The 15,995-nt window shown below is 36.5% G+C and overlaps 1 protein-coding gene across 1 annotated transcript in view; it reads right to left on the bottom strand.

Moving 5' to 3' along the window:
• Positions 1 to 707: 707 nt before the first annotated feature.
• Positions 708 to 15,995, bottom strand: part of TMEM220 (transmembrane protein 220) — a 24,934-nt gene continuing 9,646 nt past the window's right edge. The window contains exons 4-6 of the mRNA XM_004375972.2: positions 15,737 to 15,860; positions 14,339 to 14,398; positions 708 to 2,279 (exon numbers count right to left, since the gene is read on the bottom strand). Coding sequence (XP_004376029.1) covers positions 2,144 to 2,279; positions 14,339 to 14,398; positions 15,737 to 15,860 — 320 coding nt within the window. The 3' untranslated portion in view covers positions 708 to 2,143. The remainder of the gene's footprint in view (positions 2,280 to 14,338; positions 14,399 to 15,736; positions 15,861 to 15,995) is intronic.

The following is a 15,995-nucleotide window of genomic DNA, read 5'->3' as shown; positions in this document are numbered from 1 at the left end:
TCAGTTTCTTCTGTGATTTAAAAAAAGAGAGAACCAAGCAGAGAGGAGGGGGACCACATGCCACCAAGAATGAAGAACAGGAGGGGAGCATGTCCCTTGGACCTGGGGTCCCTGTGCTGAGAAGCTCCTAGACCAGAAGATTGATGACAAGGACCTTCCCCCAGAGCCGACAGAGAGAGAAAGCCTTCCTTTGGAGTTGGCACCCTGAATTCAGACTTCTATCTTCTTAGACTGTGAGAGAATAAATTTATGTTTGTTAAAGCCATCCACTTGTGGTATTTCTGTTATAGCAGCACGAAATAACTAGGACAGAATCATACATATCACATAAGCTAAATTTGCACTTTAACAGTCAAAACCTTTATGTGTATTTTATTGACTCTTAGGATAAACTTCACTTAAGATTAATTGCCTTAATATCAACTAGGTTTTTTCCTTTTCCCTTATCCAAATCTTGATAGAGAATTTGACTAAAAAGGCCATTTCATACCTCCTTTAACAAATATTTATAGAATATTCGCTATTTAAAAGCTATAAAAACAGATAAATTACCATTTTTACTCTATAAAAAACCTGTTGCCATTGAGTCGATTCCTACTCATAGCAACCCTATAGGACAGAGTAGAACCGCCCCACAGGGTTTCCAAGGAGTGGCTGGTGGAGTCGAACTGCCAATCTTTTGGTTAGCAGCCGTAGCTCTTAACCACTACGCCACCAGGGCTCCAATTTTTACTCTACTGACGTAAAATCTCATGAAACGGTATCTTAACTATACAATTTAACACCAGTATATGCAAAAAGTTGCCATAAAGAAGCTCTGAAAGAGCTATATAAGTAATTTTATATATTCTAGTAGTCACATTTTAAAAAGTAATATGGATAAAATTAATTTCATAATGTATTTTATTTAACCCAATAGAAATATCATTTCAACATGTAATCAATATAACAAATATTTTACATTTTTTTTGTTTTTGTACTATGTCTTCAAAATCCAGCTCATTTCTGTTTGGACACAATTTTCATTGGCAATAGTCAATCCATGTCTAGATTTCATAAAATTTGTAGTACAAAACATTCACGTAGCCACATTGTTCCAAACACATTTGAAAGTTTTCTAATAACTGAATTGAATATTAGTTTTTAAATTACAATTAAAAGAATTAAAAATTCACTTCCTCTATCACTCTAGCCACATTTCAAGAGCTCAGTAGCCACACGTGGCTAGTGTCTGCTGTATTGGACAATGCAGCTCTAAAATGTTCTTCCCCTCAAAGTTGCTTTTTTCATTAAAAACTTATGTATGGATTTTGGTCTTCTCATTTAGAATGTAATTAACATTCCCTGTTTCCTTCTTGATTTGGTCCCAAATTCCTTTATTCTATCCAACTTCCCTTTTTTTTTTCCACCAAGACATGCCTGCTTATTGGGGTCACCTGGGGTCCTCATTTACTTTGTGGCAGTTACCAGTTCAGTAGAGTGAGACTAATTTGGGGTATAGCCCTCTCTTGAACTTCTTATTTCTATTATACTTCTCAAACCCTGCTTTGTGCACTCTTCTGTAACTTTGTAAGTATGTTTTTTCATATTAACCCATGGCCGTCAACTTGATTCTGACTCATAGCAACCCTATAGGACAGAGTAGAACTGCCCCATAGGGTTCCAGGAGCGACTGGTGGATTCGAACTGCCAACTGTTTGGTTAGTAGCTGAGCTCTTAACCACTCCACCAACTGCATGAAGTAAATAGGGGATCTAGTATTAATCCTGTTTTATAGATAGGAAGTATCCACCAGGAGCTTTATATATTTGCCCAGGTCACATAGTGATGAAACTTAGTTAGAAATCACACTTCCTGACTTTTGTTTTAGTGCCTTTTCCACTACACTATGGCATATTATTCAGAAAAGGCTTCCAGAGAATGTCAGAGCCCCATCTCTTGCCAGCCCCATGCAATCTTGCATCGTATTACAGGCAGCCTTAAAAAGTTGTTAGGATTTTTTTCTTTAAATAATCTCAAGTATTAGCTTAAATTACCTGAAATAAACTCCTGGGAAACTGGCTTGTTACCCCAGTATTTATAAAAAATGGATATTAAAAGATTTTAATTTGAAAATACTCATTTTAAGAACAGGATTGTTGAATTAAATTACTGTCTTGCAGTGAGCTGGCCAGGAGGACCGCATCTCTTTGTTTATATATATGTAGATCCATGAGATGAATGGAAAAAGAGAGATTATAATGGCAATAGCCAATTGAATTCTTCCACCAACTGGATTCCTATAAAGATACACAAAAAATTATAGTTAAGAACTAGCAATAAAAATTATGGATTGCTTTGGAAACAAGTATAAAGATCAAATTGATAAAACACAATTACATTTGAGTATGTGCTTTTTTTCTTAATTTTTTAATTGAAATATAACTCACAAAAAGCTAATAAAAACATACAGCTGCAGTGACTTATCACAAAACAAACTTCAACGTAATCATGCAGGTCAAGAAACAAAGCATCGTCAGCACCCAAAAAGTCCTCCTTGTACATCTGCCCAATATGTATTCCTTCTCGTCTCCCCAAAGATAACCATTATTTTGACTTCTAACACTATAGCTTAGTTTTGTCTGTTTTGAACTTTATATAAATGGAATCACACAGTATCTATTCTTTTGGCTGTACCTTCTTTTGCCTAAAAGTATGTTTATGAGATTCACCCGTCGTAGCTAGCTGTAATTTGAGAGCTCAGCTGCTAACCAAGAGGCTAGTGGTTAGAATCCACCAGCAGATCCTTGGAAACCTTATGGGGCAGTTCTACTCTGTCCTATAGGGTCTCTATAAGTCGGAATCGACTCGACGGCAACAGATAGTATACCACTGTATGATTATATGACAGTTTATCTACTCTGTATTGATGGACATTTGGGTTATGTCCATAATGCTGCTATGAACATTCTTTTATGTCTTTTGGTACACATATATGCACGTTTCTTAGTTTACAATTCAAGTTAGTCTCTCATATAAAAATTTATACATACATTGTTATGTGACCCTAATTTCTCTCCCTATACTGTGACAGCACAGTCCTCCTTTCACCCGTGATTTCCCATGTCGGTTCAACTAGCTCCTGACCCTCTCTGCCTTCTCATCTCATCTCCGGACAGGAGCTGCCCATTTAGCTCATGTATCTACTTGAGCTAAGAAGCTCTTCACGAGTATCATTTTATGTCCCATAGTCCAGTCTAATCTTTGACTGAAGAGTTGGCCTCAGGAATGGTTTTAGTGCTGCGTTGACAGAGAGTCCAGGGGCCGTGCTCTCTGGGGTTCCTCTAGTCTCAGTCAGACCATTAAGTCTGGTCTTTTCACTAGAATTTGAGTTCTGCACCCCACTCTTCTGCTCCAACAAGGACTCTGTTGTGTTCCCCGTCAGGGTGGTCATTGGTGGTAGCTGGGCACCATCTAGTTCTTCTGGTCTCAGGCTGTTGCAGTCTCCAGTTTATGTGGCCCTTTCTGTCTCTTGGGCTAATGCTTTCCTTGTGACTTTGGTGTTCTTCATTCTCCTTTACTCCAGGTGGGTTGGGATCAATTGATGCATCTTAGATGGCCACCTGATAGCTTTTAAGACCTCAGACGCTACTTGCCAAAATAGGATGCGGAACATTTTCTTAAACTTTGTTATGCCAATTGACCTATGCATGTTTCTACTGGTATATACTTAGGAGTGGAATTGCTAAGTTAGAGGACATGTGTATTTCAAGTTTAGTAGATAATGACAGTTTTACAAAGTGGCTTTCCCAGTGTACATTCATACCAGCACATGAAAGTTCCCATTGTTCCATATCCTTATCATTGCTTGATACTGTATTGTTTTTAATTTTAGCCTTTCTGGTTGATGTATATAGAGATATCACTTTCTGATTTTAATTTACAGTTCCATGATGATTTGTAGGAATATGTAAAGACATATTCTTAATACAAATCCTTTGTTGTTTATATGTGCTGCAGATTGGTTAAGAGCTTGGCTGCTAACCAAAAGGTCGGCAGTTTGAATCCACCAGCCGCTCCCTGGAAACCCTATGGGACAGTTGTACTCTGTCCTGTTGTGTCACTGAGTCAGAATCGACTCGATGGCAACAGGTTTAGTTTTTTTTTTTTTGGTTTCCCACTCAATGATGTCATCTGAGGAATAAAAGTCATTGATAAATAAGATAGTGCTGAAATTGATCTTTTCCTAATGTTTTCTGTGTCCCATTTAAGAAAACTTTCCCTTTCCAAGGTTTTAAAGATATTCATTTAAGTTACCCTCTAGAAGTTGTATTGTTTTGCCTTTCACATCAGATCTGTAATTCACCTGTAACTGATTTTTATGAAAGCCATGAGGGTAAGAGTTGTTTCACTTTTTCCATATGGATAGTCAATTGGCCTAGCACCATTTATTGAAAAGACTGCCTTTCTTTGCTACACTGAAGTGCCAGCTTTCTCTTAAGTCAAGGGTCTACATATGTACGTGTGTATATATCTATTTCTAGACTCTTCTCTGTTCCATTAATTTCTCTATCATTTTACTAGTACACATTTATCCTAAGTTCTCTCATAATGTTTTATGTGCAGAGATTTTACCTAGAGACTTTCTAGGTCGTTGTTATTTTTTGATGCTATTATAGATGGTATTTTTTGTTGTTGTTATATTGTTAACTGTTACTTGCTGACAGAATGCAGTTGATTTTTGTATACTGACCTAGTATCCAGAAATCATGCTAAACTCACTTATTAATTCTAATAATTTATTTTTAGATTTTCTATATATGCAATCATGTCATTAATATTTCTTCCTTTTTAATTCTTGTGCCTTTTATTTCTTTTTCTTGCCTCATTATTATACTGGCTAGGACAATAGCTGAGGAGCTCTGGTGGTGCAGTGGTTAAAGCATTCGGCTAACAGAAAGGTCGTTAGTTCAAACTCACCAGCAGCTCCACTAGAGAAACCGTAAGGATTACAGCTTTGGGAACCCTATGGGGCAGTTATACTCTGCCCTATAGGGTCACTATGAATCGGAATCAACTCAACAGCAGTGGGTTTGGTTTGGTTTGGTTTTAGGACAATAGCTAGGACATTACTGAATAGAAGTGGCAATAATGGCTAACCTCATGTCATTCCTGATTCAAAGGGAAAGTTTTCAGCTGTTCACCATTAAGTATCATGCTTGCTGTAGGTCTTTGGTAGATGCCCTTTACCAGATTAAGTTTCCTTCTACTTCTGGTTTTTAAGGGCTTTTATCACGAATGGTTGTTAATTTTACCAAATGCTCTTTCTGAACTGATTTGAGAATATGATTTATTTTCATTGTTTATTCTGTTAATGTGGGGCAAACCATTGACTGGTTTTTGAATGTTAAACTAACTTTGTATTCCTAGAAGAAACCCACTTTGGTTGTTGGATTATGTATTATAGCAGAACATTTGCTAATGCTTCGTTTAGTACTTTTCCATCTGTGGTCATGAATGAGGTTGCTCTGTAATTTTCTTTCTTTTTTTAATGTTCTTGTCAAATTTTGGCATCAAGGTTATTCTGAGTGTATAAAATGAGTTGTAAAATGTTTATTCTTTTCCTATACTCTGGAAGAGTTTGTTGAAGGTTGGGTTATTTCTTCCTTAAATGTTTGGTAGAATTCTCCTGTTATGCCATCTAGGTCTGGAGTTCTCCTTTGGGGAAAACTCAAATTATGGATTCAATTTCTTTAATAGTTAGGTGCCGTTGAGTTGGTTCCAACTCATAGTGACCCTACGTACAATAGAACGAAACACTGCCCAGTCCTGCGCCATCCTCACAATCGTTGCTATGGTTGAGCCCATTGTGGCAGCCACTGTTGTCAGTCCATCTCGTTGAGGGTCTACCTCTTTTTTGCTGACCCTCTACTTTACCAAACATGATGCCATTCTCCAGGGACGGTGCCTTTCTGATAACATGTCCAAAGTCAGTGAGACGAAGCCTCAGTATCCTCGCTTCTAAAGAACATTCTGGCTGTACTACTTCCGAGATGGATTTGTTCATTCTTTTGGCAGTCCCTGGTATATTTAATATTCTTCACCAACACCATAATTCAAAGGCATCAATTCTTCTTTGGTCTTCCTTATTCAGTGTCCAGCTTTTGCATGCATATGAGGTGACTGAAAATACAATGGCTTGGGTCAGCCACACCTTAGTCCTCAAAGTGACGTCTTTGCTTTTTAACTATAAAGCGATCTTTTGCAGCAGATTGTCCAATGCAAAATACATCATTTGATTTCTTGACTGCTGCTTCCATGGGCGTTGATTTGGATCGAAGTAAAATGAGATCCTTGACAACTTCAGTGTTTTCTCTGTTTATCATGATGTTGCTTATTGGTCCAGTCGTGAGCATTTTTTTCCTTTATGTTGAGGTGTAATCCATACTAAAGGCTGTAGTCTTTGATGTTCATCAGTAAGTACTTCAAGTCCTTTCCGCTTTCAGCAAGCAAGGTTGTATCTTCTGCATATTGCAGGTTGTTAATGAATCTTCCTCCAATCCTGATGCTTCATACTTCATATAGTCCAGCTTCTGGGATTATTTGATCAGCATACAGATTGAGTAAATATAGTGAAAGGATATAACCCTGACAGACAGTTTTCCTCACTTTAAAGCAGGCAGTATCCCCTTGTTCTGTTTGAACGACTGCCTGTTTGTCTATGCACAGGTTCCGCATAGACACAATTAAGTGTTCTGGAATTCTCTTTCTTCACAATCTTATCCATAATTTGTTATGATCCACGCGGTCGAATGTCTTTGCATAGTCAATAAAACACAGGTAAACATCTTTCTGGTGTTCTCTGCTTTCAGTCAAGATCCATCGGACATCAGCAATGATATCCCTTGTTCCATGTCCTCTTCTGAATCTAGCTTGAATTTCTGGCAGTCTTCTGTCGAAGTACTGCTGCAACCATTTTTGAACTGTCTTCAACAAAATTTTACTTGTATGTGATATTAATGATATTGTTCAATAATTTCCACATTCTGTTGGATCACCTTTCTTTAGAATGGGCACAGATATGGATCTCTTCCAGTCAGCTGGCCAGGTAGCTCTCTTCCACATTTCTTGGCATAGATGAGTGAGCACTTCCAGCATTGAATCCATTTGTTGAAACATCTCGATTGGTATTCTGTCAGTTCCTGAAACTTTATTTTTCACCAATGCCCTCAGTGCAGCTTGGACTTTTTCCTTCAATACCATCGGTTCTTGATCATATACTACCTCCTGAAATGGCTGAACATTGACCAATTCTTTTTGGTACAGCGACTCTGTGTATTCCTTCCATCTTCTTTTGATGCCCACAAAATCCTTCAAAATTGCAACTCAAGGCTTAAGTTTTTTCTTCAATTCTTTCAGCTTGAGAAATGCTGAGTGTGTTCTTCCCTTTTGGTTTTTTAACTCCAAGTCTTTGCACATTTCATTATAATACTGTTCAGCTCTTTTACTACATCATTTCTTCCGTTCACTAACTATTCTATATCTAAGAGCAAGTTTCAAAGTCTCTTCTGATATCCATTTTGGTCTTTTCTTTTTTACTGTCTTTTTAATGACCTTTTGCTTTCTTCATGATATCCTTGATGTCATCCTACAACTCATCTGGTCTTCAGTCATTAGTGTTCAATGTGTCAAATCTATTCTTGAGATGGTCTTTAAATTCAGGTGGGATGTACTCAAGATCATACTTTGGCTCTTGTGGACTTGTTCTAATTTTCTTCAGCTTCAGCTTGCACATGAGCAATTGGTCTGTTCCGCAGTTGGTCCTTGGTCTTGTTCTGACTGATGATATTGAGCTTCTCCATCGTCTCTTTCCACAGAGTACTCAATTTGATTTCTGTGTATTCCCATCTGGTGAGGTCCATGTGTATAGACGCTGTTTATGTTGCTGAAAAAGTATTTGTAATGACTAAGTCGTTGGTCTTGCAAAATTCTGTCATGCGATCTCCAGTGTCATTTCTATCACCAAGACCATATTTTCCAACTGCCAATCCTTCTTCTTTGTTTCCAACTTTCACATTCCGATCGCTAGTAATTATAAATGCATCTTGGTTGCATGTTTGATCAATTTCAGATTGCAGAAGCTGGTAAAAATCTTCAATTTCATCATCTTCGGCCTTAGTGGTTGGTGCATAAATTTGAATAACAGTCATAGAAACTGGTCTTCCTTGTAGGCCTATGGATATTATCCTATCACTGACAGCATTGTACTTTAGGATAGATCTTGATATGGTCTTTTTGACAATGAATGTGATGTCATTCCTCTTCAATTTTCCATTCCTGGAGTAGTAGACCATATGACTGTCGAGTTCAAAATGGCCAATACCAGCCTATTTCAGCTCATTAATACCTGGGATATCGCTCTTTATGCATCCATTTCATTTTTGATGACGTCAGTTTTTCCAGATTCATACTTCATACATTCCATGTTCCAGTTATTAATGGATATTTGTAGCTGTTTCTTTTCAGTTTGAGTCATGCAGCGTCAGCAAATGAAGGTCCTGAAAACTTCATCCACATCATTAAGGTCGACTCTACTTTGAGGAGGCAGCTCTTCCCCAGTCTATTTTGAGTGCCTTCTAACCTGAGGGGCTCATCTTCCAGCACTATATCAGACAATGTTCTACCGCTATTCATAAGGTTTTCACTGGCCTTTTTTTTTTAAGAAGAAGATTGCCAAATTCTCCTTCCTAGTCTGTCTTAGTCTGGAAGCTCTGCTGAAACCTGTCCAATATGAGTGACCTTGCTGGTATTTGAAATAGCTGTGGCACAGCTTCCAGCATCACAGTAACACACAAGCCACCACAGTATGACAAACTGACAGATGAGTGGTGGTTAATAATTAGAGGACTGTTCTTAGTATGTATTTCTTCTTGTGTCAGTTTTGATAAGTGGTATTTTTCTAGGAATGTGCCCATTTCATCTACAGTTTCAAATTCATTGGTGTAAAGTTGTTGATAATATCCTCTAATGATTTTTGTAATATTTGTTAGATATATGTAGTGATGTTCTCTTTTTCATTCCTGATACTGGTTATTTCTGCCTCTTTTTGCTTGCTTTCACTCTTTTATTTTTCCTCTTTTTAGTATTGCTAGGATTTATTAATATTATGTATCATTTTAGAGAACCAACATTTGGCCTTGTTAATTCTCTACTTATACATTGATTTTTCATTTCAGTAGTTTCTGCTTTTATGTTTATTTTCTTCCTTCTTGTTTCTTTGGGCTTAATATGCTGTTCTTTTCCTAACTTCTTGGGATGGAAGCTTAGCTCATTGATTTCCAGTCTTTCTTGTTTTTTTTAATATATGTATTTAAAGCCACAGAGTGGCTGCAAAAATGGGCTCAAAAATAGCAATGATTGTGAGGATGGCACAGGACTGGGCAGTGTTTCATTCCGTTGTACACAGGGTCGCTAAGAGTCGCAACCAACTCAACAGCACTCAACCAACCATGCACGATTTTTAGTTGCATCCCACACATTTGAATATGTTATGTTCTTATTATTCAGTTCAAAAGATTTTCTAATTTCCATTGTAATTTCTTCTTTGACCCAAATGTTATTTGAAAGTGTATTTCTTGATTTCTAAACATACAATGATTTTCTGATTATCTTTTTGTTAATGATTTCTAACTTAATTGCACAGTGGTCAGAGAACATACTGTATAGGATCTGATCCTCTGAAATTTGTTGTGACTTATTTTCTGGCCCAACATACAGTATTTTTGTAAATTTTCGATGTGTACTTGAAAAGAATGTGGATTCTGTCATTCTTGGTTCAGGTGTTCTATACATGTCCATTAGGTCAAGTTTCTTATTGCATAGTTCAAAACATCTATATCTTTATTGATTTTTTTTGGTCTGTCTATTCTGTTTGTGACTGAGACATGTGTGTTAAAGTCTCCTAAGGTGACTGTGGATTTTTCAATTTTTGTTTTTAGTTCTGTCAATTTTTGTTGTTTTATCTCTTTGAGGCTATGTTATTTGGTACATGAAAATTTAGAATGATTATATTTTCCTGATGAACTGAACCTTTTGTCATTAAAAAGTGTCTTTCTTTGGCATCTTTAATCCACTTTTTAACAAGTGGTGTCAAGAAAACCAGACACCTGTAAATAAACCAAACCTATTGCTATTGAATCGATTCTGACTCATAGCGACCCTATAGCCATGTGGAAAAAGATAACATCGGATCCATTCTTCATTTATCCAGGATAAATTCTAAGTAGATCAAGGATTCAAATATAAACAGAGAAATCATATATGTATTAGAAGAAAACTTGGGTAAGTTACTTTGCAGCTTAAGAGGAAGGAAAGCTTTCCTAACTCTGACTCCAGACTAGAAGCAACCAGAGAAAGGATTTATAAATTTGATTTTATTAAACAAACAAAACAGTGCTTTTTTTCATAGCAAAAAAGCCATGAGCAAAGTAAAAAGACAGTGACAAACCACAAAAAATATTTTCAGCTTACATCACAAAGAGTTAATAGTGCCAATATATAAAGAGCTTCTAAAATGAACATGGCTTTTAAACATATGAAGAGGTGCTCACCTTTGCTCTTAATAAGAGAAATAAAGATTAAAACTACCCATTTCTCAACTCCAGATTAGTAAAAATTCAAAATTTTAGCAATAGACTCTGTTGACAAGGCTCTGGGGAACTGTTATCCACTGTTGGTACTCTTATCTACAGCAGGCACGCTTATCCACTGTTGGTAGGGATACAAAATGGAACAACCTATATGGAGGGGAATTTGAGAGTATATAGCAAAATTAACTATGCAATTACATTTTGACCTAGCAATCCCACTTCTAGGAACCTATAACAAAGGCACACTGGCAAAAATATGTTTTATATACGTATAAGGCTATTAATTAAGCACGATTTTTAATAGCAAAAGACCAGATACAGTCTCAGTGGTAGAGGACTGGTCAAATAAACTACGGAGGTATCAGAGAAATAAGGTCCATCTTTATATACTACATAATGATTCCCAGGGTGTAGTAAGCAAAAGGAGCCCTGGTGGCGCAGCGGTTAAGAGCCTGGCTGCTAACCAAAAGGTCGGCAGTTGGAATCTACCAGCCACTCCCTGGAAATCCTGTGGGGCAGTTCTACTCTCTCCTTTAGGGTTGCTGTGAGTCAGAATTGACTTGATGGCAATGGGTTTGGCTTTTTTTTTTCGTAGTAAGCAAAAACGCAAGGGGGATACAATTGTGTATAACATGCTACCATTTATCTAAGATAAGGAAGAATACAAATAAATGCACATATTTACTTCCATTAAAAAGCCATAGAAGAATAAATCATAAAACTGAAAAAAGTTTAACCTATAGGGAGAGGAAAGATAGAGAGTGAGGGGGACAGAAAAGCTACATTTATTTAAATATAACTTGTTTTGTATATTTGATTTGGAACCATGTAGATATTTTATATAATTATAAAAAAAATTAACATTTAAAAAATACAGTTATCTCTAGAAATTGAATGTAAAATAAATGAACTTAACTATGCATTCATTTGGTGGTGTAAGCACACAGTGTAACTATCCCAAGTAATTTGAGATATACCTGAAGTGAGATATGCCCTAAGGACAAAAACAAACAACAAAAAGCCTGTTTTTGGTAATTGTACTTTTATCCTAAGATTGTGTTTGTATTGTGGGATAAATGAGTTATGTTGAAGTCACTGAGACTTGAGATTTTTGGCATGATTAAAAGGATATCAATGTAAGATCTCTGATAAGATTAAATGAAAACCTGTATTCCTAAATTTGTATTTTTAGGATCAGTATGAACTAATGAGATATTTTATCTTGAAATATACATACACACATACATACCTACATATATATGGGGGTATATATATTGATATATGCATATATATTTATGACACACACACACATATATGCGCGTGTGTGAATTTCCTAGCTCTATGCTAAAAAGACCTCGAATCAACAACAAACCCAGCAGCAGTGAGCATCTCTAATGCCCAGATTGTGACCTCTAAATATCATTACCTACCAAAAGGAACTAGGGCTTTTCTGAGAAATGGCTGATTCAATGTTTGGGGCACAAAATGTACACATTGAGACCGGACCATCTTGTCACACCAGAAAGCAAGGAAGCTATCAAAGATTGCTAGGGTCATGTCAAAAGAACTCAGAAGCCAACCTGAATAAGTGCCACTGCTCAAAGGTGGGACATTTTGAACATCAGGAAAGATAATAACTACCATGGATTGAAACACATCAAGTATACTGAAACCCATGACTTTATAATGGTATTACTAAAATAAACAGACAAAACTCAGTACCTTTTGGAGGATGCCCAGGCAAGAAACAACATATATATTTTGAAAACTGGTAATAACCAAGAATTTATCATGCCCTTCCTTTTATGAAGGAGCCCTGGTGGCACAGTCATTAAAGCATTCGACAGCTAACCTACAAGGTCGCTATGAGTAGAAATCGACTCGGCAGCAGTGGGTTTTGGGTTTTCCATTTATAATCTGAGTAGCTAAAAAAATGATAAGGGAAAGCTTCTCTTTATAGAAAATTTCCAGCGAATAAAGAAATAATGATGGAATTAAAATATCACCATTTTGCAGCCCACATGAATGAATGGATTTAGGCACTGATCATCAAAGACTGCTAACATCACAGAGAAACAACCAGGTGTTATGTACATTGTGATGGAAGTACATAACACCACCTTTGAATTAGTCTTGCCTAATAATAATAATAATAATAATAATAATAATAATAATAGTAACAATACCAGAATCTTATTAAGCCTCTAGCTCTAACCACTAATTTACAGGAAAAACAGGGCACAGAGGAACAAGCATTATGAGAAAAATAGGGAAATATAAATGTTGACTGGAAAATGGGTGATACTGAAAAATTATTGTTCTCTTAGTTATGTGTGATGATGGTAGAGTGGTTATTTTTTAAGTGCTTCTCTTTTAGAGATACATATTGAAATATTTACAGAGGAAACAATACAATGTCTGGGATTTATTTCAAAATAATCTGGGAATGTGGAGTGGATGGTGATATAGGTGATACAAGGTTAGACATACATTGATAATTGTTGAAGCTAGGTGGTAGGTACATCTGATTCATTATACTAGTCTTTATTTTTGTAAGTGTGTTTGAAAGTTTTCAAAAGAAAAATTAAAAAAAATCACCCCAGACATCTTCCTTTTTCTCTAATTCTTGCCTTGAAGTCTATTTTGTTATTAAAATAGCTATACTGGCTTTCATTTGGTTAGTGCTTATACAGTATGGTTTTTCCATCTTTTGACTTTCAGTCTTTCTGTATATGTACATTTAAGGGCTATCTTTTGTACAGTTGAGTTTTTAATATTTTTATCAACTTTAAAAATCTTTATCTCTTAATTGGAATATTTGGTCTGTTTACATTTAATGTAATTACTGATTTGTTGTTGTTGTGTTCATTTTGACTCATAGTGACCATAGAGGACAGAGTAGAACTACCCCATAAGGTTTCCAAGCCTGTAATCTTTACAGAAGCAGACTGCCACATCTTTCTGCCATGGAGCGGCTGGTGGGTTCCAATCTACCGACCTTTTGGTTAGCAGCCAAGCATCTAACCACTACGCTACCAGGGCTCCTTAATTACTGATATATTTGGGTTTAAATGTCTGTTGTAACATTTACTTTCTATTTGTTCCATCTGTTCCATGTCTTCATTTCTTTTCCTGCCTTCTATACTCATTTTCTATTGTTTCAGTAGTTACCCTAGGGATTACAATATGAATCCTTGATTTACCAAAGTCTAATGTAAGTTGGTACTTTTACCTTTTCCCAGACAATTCAAGGACCTTGAAACACTTTAACTCCATTTATCCTCTTGTAACTTACATGCTACCATTGTCATGTATTTTAATTCTATATATGTTTAAATCTCAAGACACATCATTATTGTCTTATAAGTTAATATCCATTTACATTTACCCACATTTTTATATGTTCTTTGCTCTTCATTTTTTTATGAATTGCTAAGCTTCCTTCTGAGATAATTTTCCTTCTCCCTGAAGAACATTCCTTGGGTGGCAACACCCTGTGACTATACTAAGCCACAAAGAAAACTATGGCATTTATGTAAGTATGAGTGATTATGAAAATCAGAATCAACTATTATTAGCTTTCCACAGAGAGAGAAAAGGTTTCTTTAAAAAGATTCTTATTTTCATTCGTGTGTCAATATTTTCACTTGCCTACCTGATTATACCAATCTTGAAGACATTTAATTTTAATTAATGAGTTGACAACTTACTTTGATGAACTACGGCATAGGCTCATCCATACTGCTATAATCACCAGACCAAACAGCTCCCTGTAAAAATATCATACATTTTATGTTTTTAAGCAGCTGCAAGTGAGATACACATCATAGTCTACCCATGCTCACTTAATTCCATTGTCTGTTTGGATGATTTTCTCTAAGATATAAATCACCTACAGAATATTTTCAAGTCTGGCCATGATTCATAAATTACTTTATTCAGACAGTTTAAGGTCTTATATGAATACAAATTTCATCTTATGAGACAGATATGAGATACATGACTGTTTCCCAGCTTAGAAGTGAGGAAAAATAAAAAACACAGATAAATCACTTTGGGTCACTGGGAGAAACAGTACAACCAAGAAAACAATTCTAAATTTGATCAGTCATTATTTTTGCCATTATTTTGATGGTTCAGTGTTAGGATAAGGTCAAATCAATAAATAATTTGGGCACCTATTGTAGGAGATTAGGTCACTTCTTAGTGGGAAGGAATGATTTGTAGTATGAGTCAGACTAGTGATTTTGGGGTGAGTATACTCTTCTTATATATATGGGTCATAGGCACATATCTTTTACATAGTGAAGAACAATCATATTCAGCCATGGTACCACTGGAAGCCCCACACTGAGTTCACCACATCTCATGGGCTCCTGGCTTGAGGTGATTCATCCCATCTGGTTTACATTCCCATTTACAGGACCAACCTGATTTGCTCTCCATTTTTATAGGGATTTGGGCCTAAATGAAATAGCACCTCTTCAGTGATGCTTAACTTTTAGATCTCTGAATCTTAGATGCTGGCAGGCGTTAGCAATAGGATAGAAAGGAAAGGGACTATTAGTGAGGCCAGGGAGGATGCAAAGGAAGAGGCAGTAGGAAAAAGGTGATAAAATAGGAACAAATGGTCATGACGAAGGGAGATGACATGAGACATTCCAGGGCAAGGCTGACAGAGGTTGACTTGAAATACCTCTGAGGTGGCTCATCACACTGATAAATGATTTCAGCTTGAACCAGAACTGAATCAGAATGCTTACAGCATTATAATCTTACCAGATTAGACTAGGTATTACTGTATCTCATCCTTGCTAGTCATAAGGTGGCCAAAGTCCATCTACGTAATAGTAATATAATGTAATATGTAATAACTAGTTATTACCTGTAGTAGTAGTAATGGAGTATAATGGACACTTCCAGGTTTGAGTCCTGACTTTATCATTTTCTCAGTTTCTTCAGCTTATAAAGGGGAAAATACATTCCCTCCTCCTTATGGTATAGTTGGGGAGTTTAATCATCATTGTGCACAGATAAGATGGTGTTGTAAAACAATAGAAAGTTTCTCAGTTCTGCACCCTTCCAAAAGAGCAAGAGTCACTGCTCACCTGCCTTCTTCCTCGTGTAAGATGTTCTGTCGTGTATGAAGTAAGAGGTAGTATCCCAAGCCAAGAGCCCACATGATACAAAATAATATGTGTATTGCAGAGATGCTCTTCCAAATAAAGTTGCCTGAAAGGGAGAATGAAGAAAACAAGACACAAGGGAAAGATCAGTCTAAAGGACTAATGGATCACAACTACCACAGCCTCCACCAGACTGAGTCCAGTACAGCTAGATGGTGCCTGGCTACCACCGCTGACTGCT

This window comes from Trichechus manatus, unplaced genomic scaffold, assembly GCF_000243295.1.
Source record: "Trichechus manatus latirostris isolate Lorelei unplaced genomic scaffold, TriManLat1.0 scaffold00040, whole genome shotgun sequence".
NCBI classification, from domain to species: Eukaryota; Metazoa; Chordata; class Mammalia; order Sirenia; family Trichechidae; genus Trichechus; species Trichechus manatus.
The sequence above is the reverse complement of the archived record's forward strand: the minus strand, read 5'-3'. Positions and strand labels throughout refer to the sequence as shown.